General features: G+C 34.9%; 1 protein-coding gene across 1 annotated transcript in view; it reads left to right on the forward strand.

The window, feature by feature from the left end:
• Nucleotides 1-8,981, forward strand: part of LOC150102790 (tubulin beta-2 chain-like) — a 111,322-nt gene extending 102,341 nt beyond the window's left edge. Inside the window, exon 8 of the mRNA XM_090398760.1 lies at nt 8,699-8,981. Coding sequence (XP_090254886.1) covers nt 8,699-8,880 — 182 coding nt within the window. The 3' untranslated portion in view covers nt 8,881-8,981. The remainder of the gene's footprint in view (nt 1-8,698) is intronic.
• The last annotated feature ends 826 nt before the right edge of the window (nt 8,982-9,807 follow it).

A 9,807-nucleotide genomic window follows, 5' to 3' on the forward strand; every position in this document is an offset into this window, starting at 1 on the left:
AGACAAACAAAGATTAACAACAGCAGAAATGAAGTTTATGAGAAAAACTGCAAAGTATACCCTATTTGATCACAAAAGAAACGAAGATATTATGAAAGAATTAAACCAAGAACCAGTAATTGAAAAAATTAAAAAATATAAACATAGATGGATGGAACACGTTCAAAGAATGAAAACAGAAAGATTACCAAAACAAGCCTTAAAGTACAAGCCATTAGGAAAAAGAAAACCAGGACGTCCTCTTAAACGATTCAACGATGACCTCTAAGGCCGGAACAGGCCATACTAGGCCTAAATCCTTGATACGTATGATGATGATGAAAAAAATTTTTTTTTTTACATAGTCCATAAACTCTGCTCTAGAGGCCAAACATGGAACTTTTTCTAGCCATTTCAGACCTCTAATAAGTGGAGAGGTGGTGCACCAAGTGATGAAATTCTCCCATCTAAAGGCAATCACAAACATCCATGCTCACGGTGGGATTCCAAACTGCAGCATGTTTGTTGGAGAGCTGGTATGATAACCACTTGGCTAACCAAGCTAGCATTAAGTTGAAAACTTGCCTCTAGTTAGTACGGTATAAATATATGGATATGAAGCTGTGTGTTTTATTCAACTGAAGCATTACAAATACTTAATGAATAATCATCATAACCATGCAGTTGGCATAATGATAGCTCAAACTTGAGAGAAAAATGTATTAATAAAGCCAGTGTGATTTTGTGACAACTTCAGTGAAGCCAGATTGATGAAAGAAAGACTGTTATAGGTTTGATTCTAGTTGCTGACTAGAAGAAATTCTTCTAGACCCCTTTTCAGTCAGATCCCAAGTTAGTAAATCTTTGGCAGACGGTTTTCTCCTACAGATACAGGTTTTTAAATCCACAATTCATCGTTAGAGAACTTGCACTATTTCAGCAATCCAATATAATGCCAGTTAGGATTACGAATGCAGTATGACAGCAATTGCTTGCTGTACTTGTCACCTGAGGGAGTGTACATAAGTCAGTGATCAAAATGAACTGAAATACCAATGACAACTGAGGTGTTAGGCAGCCAGTTGTCACTGGCTACCTAGTGGTTTCCAAAAAAAAAAGTTAAGGCTTAAAGAGAAGCATTTACTCCTTTTGAGGAAAGCAAAAGTGTTTCTAAGATTTGTATTTGTCTATGTTCACATTAATTTATTTATTTACAATCAATTTATTATAATGCTTATCTGTTAACATGTCATACATACACAAAAATGAGATCATGGTTCCCCTAGCATCATCCCTGGGCAAGCATGTTGTAGTAGAAAAACATTATGGATGAAACCGGTAATTTGTTGTCAGATAAAATATACTATCAAAAGCATTTTGCTTACAGCTTTTATATCCATATTTTGATGTTAATAATTAGCTTTCCAACCAGTGGAAAACTTTCCACAGCTATCTCATATCTAAATTAGAAGTAAAAATATAGTATGACCATTTTGTCTATTAGCTTATCTTCACCACACTAAACACAAGGATAATCTTTATGAATGGCAGGCAATATCAAATAGAGTAATATCATAATGGAGAACTGGACAATGAGACTTGTGTGTGTATGATCCTGCAGAAGATTCTAATAAGAAAAAAAAACAGAAGATTTTTCGAGCCATTAGAGAAGGCAACTGACACAACAAAAAGGGAAAAGTTGGTCCTTGTTGAAGATTCAAACAGAAGAATAGGAAATGAATACTAGACATATAGAAATGTTTTGGGAAAATATGGAGAAAAGAGCAAAGTTAATAATAATGGTAAGTGCCTGCTAGATTTTTGCTCAGGATGTGGACTTGTTATTACAACCACTATGTTCCAATATAAAAATTCATGTGGAAAGAAGATGCAAGGAAGAAGAAAAGTCTCACTAATAGCGATGTTCACAGGACACAGAGGATTTGAATCGGAAATGATCAACATTTAGTATAAAATTTTATGCTAAATGGTGCATAGTAGCATTTAGCATAGCCCAGCATAGTACTGATAATTAATAATGCAAACCACAGGATACAATGAGAAAACACAAAGCTTTTAAACAATAAGAAAGGCTATTCAAAGAAAGAAATTTAAGTCTACTTTTTAGACAAACTCTAATTGTAATGACTGTACCATCCCAAAAGTTGGGATGGTACAGTCATCATCAATTTCCTGAGATGTACCTTGTATCGATAATTTCCCTCCAAATTAGTCTATTACTTGTCAGCACTCCAGTATTGTCATATCTAACATTTTGTACTTCTAAACCACTTCTGATTGAATCAAACCACCAAGACCTTGGTCTTCCTCTGGATCTCTTCTCTGCCATCTTGCCATGAAACAAACACCTGTTTTGCTAACCTTTCCTCACCCATTCTATTTAAATGGCAGTTTAGATTAGCTCTGCTGACACATTATTGAATGCTAATGTCAAGATCCTTTCTAATATCTTTATATTTAATACAATTCTGCCATTGATGCCATCTGTTCACTCCCCTAATCTTTCTCAGAACTCTCTTTGTTCAAGTGCTTTATATTTCTAACCCAACTTTCAGGTCCATAACTTAAAACTGCCATGAACACTGTCTTATACTGCTAGCTTGGTGTTTTGACTAATTTCTCTCTTATTCCATATAAATTGATTTAGCTAGCCTAGCCACCATACCAGCTTTGCTTATTCGGTTGTCTATTTCCAGATTTAACCTGGCATCTTTGCTAAAAACTGCCTAAATAGCTGAAATATTTCAGTTGTTTTATGAGGGGGGGGGGTCTAGAAAGTTCTGATAAACACCTAGAACAAAAATTAATTTTATGTCTTCTTATATATTTTCTTAAAGAAAAAGAATAAATTATAACAGTTTGTTGAAACATGGTTAAGGGGTTTTAAGATATGTTCTTTTTTTCTTGTGGTTATATCAGTTGCTTTAATATCATTTTTGTTCTAGGTGTTTATCAGAACTTTCCAGACCCCCTCCGTATAAGATCTCCATTCAGAATGCTATTGATGTGTTCAATGTTTCTGCCGATTCTCATGGTTTTGGTCTTTTTATTGCTGATTTTCATATCAAATTTCTTACGGCTGTTATTCGATTTAGTTATAAAATCCTAAAGACTTGCATTAGATGTGTTTAGGAATACAACATTATCTGCATAAAACAGAGCTAAGTATGTATGACATTGTCAATTCTAATATCAGGCCTAATGGCACGTCCTTTCATAATGTGATCCATATACTGTATTTACTTAATACGTATGTAGAGGCTTAAGTGCTGTGAGGACTTCATGTTGGAGGCTTAATGGATTTTTTACAACACTCAAAAAGAATTAAAATAGAATTTAATACTTCTTATGTTTCGTCCTAGTCACTAGGACATCTACGGGGATTACAAAAACAATTAATGTAACATATATACACAAATAACAAACAATACTAAGCCCAACCACGTGGGTGACACTAAAGTCCTATCTAGGTAGAGCGCCCTCTAAGGGCAGTAGTAGGTGGCCTGGAATGTAAGGTGGGACCTCTGGTGATGAGTGTTTCCCAAATCTTTGCAAGTTTAATGCAACCGTATTTATTGAGATTTGGTTGGTTTTTGAGAGCTACTGCTGCTTCTAAGAAAAGTCTCTCTTTCTTGAATTTGCTGTGGTGGAGAATGGTGGTTTTCTTCCGTGATACTCTGTGGGTGGTGTCCAAAACATGGTCAGCCAAGCCTGAATGGCCATAGTTGTGTTTGAAGATGTAAGACTTGTGTTCCTCTAGACGGATGGATGCTGATCTGCCTGTCTGTCCAAAGTACGCCAGCTTACAGGAACAGGGTACTTAAGACATCTCAGTCATCTCAATAGTCTACATCCAAGAATCCAGTTCACTATGGAAAAGGAAAAGAACAATTGTTTACCCTTCCTAGACACCTTAGTCACACGCCTACCTAATGATACACTTACCTTCACCGTATACAGAAAACCCACACACAGAGGCAGATACATTCACAAACTCTCCCACCACCACCCCTCTTAAAAATATGGCATTATTAAAACTCTTACCAAGAGAGCCCACAATCTTTGTTCCAGTGGAACCGCCATCACTACTGAGCTTAACCACATACACAGCACTTTCCTCTCCAATGGCTACAGCGATCACAGTATCAAAAAAATAATCAACTCCTCCCCCATTCCCTGTCCTTCTCGTCAACAAGAATTTAAAAATGCCATCACCATATCCCACATCCGAAAAAATAGCCAAGATACTAAAACAGTACAACCTACACACAGCATATAAGCCCCACCGCAAACTTGCTACCCTTATCCGTTCTACAAAAGATCAGCTCCCTCCTCTCTCTCTGCCTGGAGTTTACAAAGTACCCTGTTCCTGTAAGCTGGCGTACTTTGGACAGACAGGCAGATCAGCATCCATCCGTCTAGAGGAACGCAAGTCTTACCTCTTCAAACATAACTATGGCCATTCAAGCTTGGCTGACCATGTTTTGGACACCACCCACAGAGTATCATGGAAGAAAAGCACCATGCTCCACCACAGCAAATTCAAGAAAGAGAGACTTTTCTTAGAAGCAGCAGCAGCAGCTCTCAAAAACCAACCAAATCTCAATAAATAGGGTTACATTAAACTTCCGAAGATTTGGGAAACTCATCACCAGAGGTCCCACCTTACATTCCAGGCCACCTACTACTGCCCTTAGAGGGCGCTCTACCTAGATAGGACTTTAGTGTCACTCACGTGGTTGGGCTTAGTATTGTTTGTTATTTGTGTATATGTTAGATTAATTGTTTTTGTAATCCCCGTAGATATCCTAGTGACTAGGACGAAATATAGGAAGTATTAAATTCTGTTTTAATTCTTTTTGAGTTGTAAAAAATCCATTAAGCCTCCAACATGATGTATTTACTTAAATATAATTTGCCCTTGTATATCTTGCACTTGTGATTTTTCTTTATGAAAAATTAAAAAGTTTTACATCATCTCACCTGAAAAAAGTTTAAACACGTTCACTTCAGGGCAATAGTAACTCATTCACCACAGTAAACAACACTTCCTCCTCAACAGCCATTATACTGCAGATGAAAGAAAAACAAGAGTTTTATTGTATCACTGATTAAGGTACAGAGACATTTGCAGTCTGTGTAATATATTTGTCAACAAATAGTGAAATTAGAGACATAATATTAAACAAAGATGTCAATAAGTCACTGTTGAGCTTCATCCCCTACTCAGATAGGATGTTATTAAAACCGAAAGGTAAACACTAGATCGTAATCTTATACAGGTCTATGCTCTTACTGCTGACAAGAGTGATACCAAGATCAAAGAATTTTATGATCAATTAAAATAACTAATGAAAAACACAAAAAAAGTGATATCAATATCATCATGGGTGATTTCATTGCTAAAGTTGGGAAAGGTAGAAGTGGAGATGTAGTTGGTGAAGATGTACTGGGAACAAGAAATGAGAGAGGAGACCATCTTATTCAATTCTGCCAAGAAGAGGAGCTAATAATCGCAAATACATGGTTTAAGCTACCATCCCAAATGCTGTATACTTGGCAATCACCACAGGATAATAATGGGAATATAGTCAGAAACGAAATTGATTACTTGCTAATTAATCAACGTTTTCGAAGTTCTATAAAACTTAGACTGAAAGCTATACTTAAGAAACATCGACAAAAAAAAGGTTTGATTTAGGAAAATTAAAAAACCCAGAGATAAGAAACAAATTGAGTCAAGATCTGAATGAAGAGCTAGCACTCATCAAGAATGATTGTCATGAGGGTTGACGAATCATGGGACAAATTCAAATCTGTCTTCATAGAGAAATGTATCAATACCTTGTGTCCTGATAGAGCAGTAAAAAAGAAAGATTGGATAACTGATGAAATTCTTTCTCTCATGGATCAATGTAGATCATATAAAAATATTAGTCCAACAAAATATAAAGAGGCTCAAAAAATTATTAAATGCAAGATCAAAGAAGCAAAAGAAATCTGGATGAATGAAAAATGTAAAGAAATAGAAATTCTACAGGAAAAGCATGACAATTTTAATCTACACAAAAAGCTGAAAGAGACCTCAGGTATATTTAAGAAAAAACAACTATGTATCATTCGAAACAAAAAGGGAAAATAATATCTGAAAAATACAAGAACGGGTGAAATATATAGAACTCTTTACTGATAACAGACAGAACCTAGAAAATACTTATGAACAGATGAAGGTCCATGCATTCTAAGATCAGAGGTAGAATGTGCACTGAACTCACTTAAAAATAGTAAAGCCTTAGGCCCGGATAGAATATCAACAGAAATAGTAAAGTTATTAGAAGGTAACAACATTAATATATTAGTAAAGCTATTTAATAAGATCTACAAGTACAGGCATAATCCCTCAAGACTGGTTACAGTCGATCTTCATCGTGCTACCTAAAAAAAAGCAAATGCAAAAACTTGTAATGACTATAGAATGATGAGCCTAATGAGTCATGTTCTCAAAATGTTTCGGAAATAATTCAAAAAAGAATATACAGAAAATTTGAAGACACCATCAGTGATACCCAATTTGGCTTGAAACGGTTTAGGAACAAGAGAGGCTCTTTTCTGTTTTCTCAAATCTTATTCCAAAAATGTATTGACCAAAACAAGGAAGTATTCATTTGCTTCATTGACTTCAAGAAAGCATTTGACAAAGTCCAACATGCTAAAATGATTGCACTATTAAAAAGAATTGGATTAGATGGTAAAGACATCAGGATCATTGAAAACTTATATTGGAACCAAAAGGCATATGTTCAAGTTGATGACATTATTACAGACTCCATTAACATCCAACGAGGAGTAAGGCAAGGATGTGTGCTGTCACCTCTTCTTTTTAACATATACTCGGAATCCATCTTTTAAAGGAAGGGATTAATGTAAATAGTGAAATCATCAGTAACATTCAATATGCTGATGACACAGCTGTCCTAGCTGACAATATTCAGGATCTTCAAAATCTTCTGGAACTAGTGAATGAAGAGAGTGAAAAAATGGGATTAAAAATAAATATCACCAAAACTAATTAATTCATGGTCATAAGCAAGAAACCAATTCGTAATTCAGCACTTTCTTTAAATGGGAAACAAATAGAAAGAGTGGCATAGTTTAAATATCTCGGATACTGGTTAAACGAAGACCGCAATCCAGAAATGGAAATGAAAGTTAGAATTGAAATGGCAAGAAAAAATTTTCTCTTGATGAAATCAACACTGTGTAACTGCAGTTTAAATTTAGAGCTTACAGTACGCATGGTTAAATGCTATGTATGGTCTGTATTGCTGTATGCAGAAACTTGGACCTTGAAGACAACATCAACAAAAAGACTTTAAGCTTTTGAGATGTGGTTACAGACGAATGTTAAAAATCCCATGGACAGTACAGACTGTAGCAAAACCATATGTTGTACTGCCAAACAAATACAGTATCAAACTAAAAATTTTTTTCTATACATTTGTCCAAATTTGCAATGTCATTAAGATATAGCACAAAGGTTAACTTCAAATAAAATTCTACCTGCAAATTGGAACTAACATGCCATATTATGTGTGTGCGAGTCTGCCTGCCAGCCCAATGCAGAAGCAGCTCGCAAACAAGCAAGCAGCAATAAAATTCAACCGAAGGGTTGAAACTTTGTCAGTTGAGCTTGCCTGCAATCCAGTATACAAATGCTAATCAGAAGTCCTCTCAGAACGATAAACGGGCGAAACACCAGCCCGACATGAACATGTGAATGTTCTCATGGCAGTTTCAGATATTTTTGAATTTGGTTGAAGAGAATCAGCATTTTAACTCAATAATTGTCAGCTTGCCTATGTTGTTGAATCAAGCGATTTTTTTTTTTTTGTTAATACCACACCAATTATATGCACATCTTCATATCTGCTCTATCTCTACCAGCCTACTTTTTCTGTCTTTCGCACTCTTCTTTCACTTCTCATTAGTTATTCATGAAGGATTGTTCATTACGTATCTCAAGTCTTGTAAATTACTGGTAATTTTTGCTTGAAATATGGAGAAACATTCAAGTTACAGTGCTGGTTTTGAACTCAAAGTTATTGATTTTACAGAAAAACATGACAATCGAGCAGCAGGCCACGAGTTTACAGTGATTTGAGTTTAATATGCAATATTGGCATAAACAGAAACTTGCATTAGAAAGCACCAAAAAGTCAAGAAAAGCATTCTGAATTAGAGGACAAGTTACTTGAATATGTGTTAGGTTTGCATAAAGATGGTTCCTGTGTTTTGCATGAAATGTTACATTTCAAAGCGCATGAGATAGCTACAAAACGAGACATCATTCTCGTTTTGTAGCTATCTCATGTTGTATCATCAGTTGTACAGATCTGAAAGTGAGCCGAGGTTGGTTCACACGATTCATGAAGAGGTCTTTCCTTTTGTTGAAGGACATCCCTTTGTCAAAGAATGCTGAAAGATTTCGAATATAAACTGATGGATTTTCTTCGCTGTGATTCAACTTTGGGAGAGCAGTAACTATATGTTATCACAAATAGCTAAAGCTAACCAAACACCCTTAATTAATTTAGTTACATATACTTGTATTTTTTTTCTTGTTTTGTGATAAAATATTTCACATTAGTTATAAGTTAAAAATGCATACATAAAACTATAAAAAACCATTTTTTTATAGCTATGTTCCGACGTAAAGCCTTCCTTCACTGGTACACAGGGGAAGGGATGGATGAAATGGAATTTACAGAAGCTGAGTCAAATATGAATGACCTTGTATCAGAATATCAGCAGTATCAAGAAGCTACAGCAGATGATGATGTAGAATTTGAAAATGAAGAAGAACCAATAGAAGATCATTAAATAAGAGTCCAATTTTTAACTGTATAGTTTGATATCAAGAAAACTTGTGATATCAGATCATGAATTTTCAATGGAACCTGAAATAAATATCTTAAATTCTGTTTTCGTTATCTGAAAATTGTAATTATATATCTTATATAAAAATCTATGCTACTACAGCAAATCTGCACACACCAAAGGAAAAAGTTATTATCACAAGCTTTATGTAGAAATTTATGGGAAAAAGTACTTATCTGACATCCAGAGGTTTGGTTTTAGGGGAATAAATATCACTCAAAATTATTGCACATTGAAATAACTGAAACTTTTGATCCTCTCCATGAACCAGCTTAATGGACCTCTTAAGGATTCAATTTCAAATCTCTGAACACTTTAACTAGATTCAGTAAGTACTGTGAAGGTTCTGCATTGCATGGTTTTGTAGCATGATTGTCCACATATAACAGCAGTTGCATATGTGGTTTTTTAAACCTTTTGAATACTTCACAGCCAAACAAAAACTGTTCTATCATATTTTCATTTCCTATTACTTCTTGGTGGGGGATGGAAAATCTGTTTTTCAATATGAATGAGTTAAAAAAATTTTTTACAATTAGGCCAGGCATTAGAGATCTTTCTTTTGGATGTTTCTACCAACAAAAGGGTGGTCTAAATCAAATCATGAGCTTCTCTCGAGACTGCTTGCCAATAATGACCATTTGCTGTCCATACTGATTCAAAGTTTTTTACAGGTCAATAGTATTAACATAAAAGTAGAATAAAGTATTAAAAAATAATTTTTTTTTATTATTATACCAATAATTTAGCTATGTGGTTAATGTAATTTCATACTGCTATGGTTTGCAAAGAACAGGTGTGTGCTACACTTAAAAGTACTTAGTAAAGCTAGGTAATAGAAATAACTGGTACTCACTACTTAACTGTAAT

The sequence above is a fragment of the Typopeltis vanoorti genome, chromosome 10 (genome assembly GCF_054136105.1).
Source record: "Typopeltis vanoorti isolate ZY-2024b chromosome 10, IOZ_Tvanoo_1.0, whole genome shotgun sequence".
Lineage (NCBI taxonomy): Eukaryota > Metazoa > Arthropoda > Arachnida > Uropygi > Thelyphonidae > Typopeltis > Typopeltis vanoorti.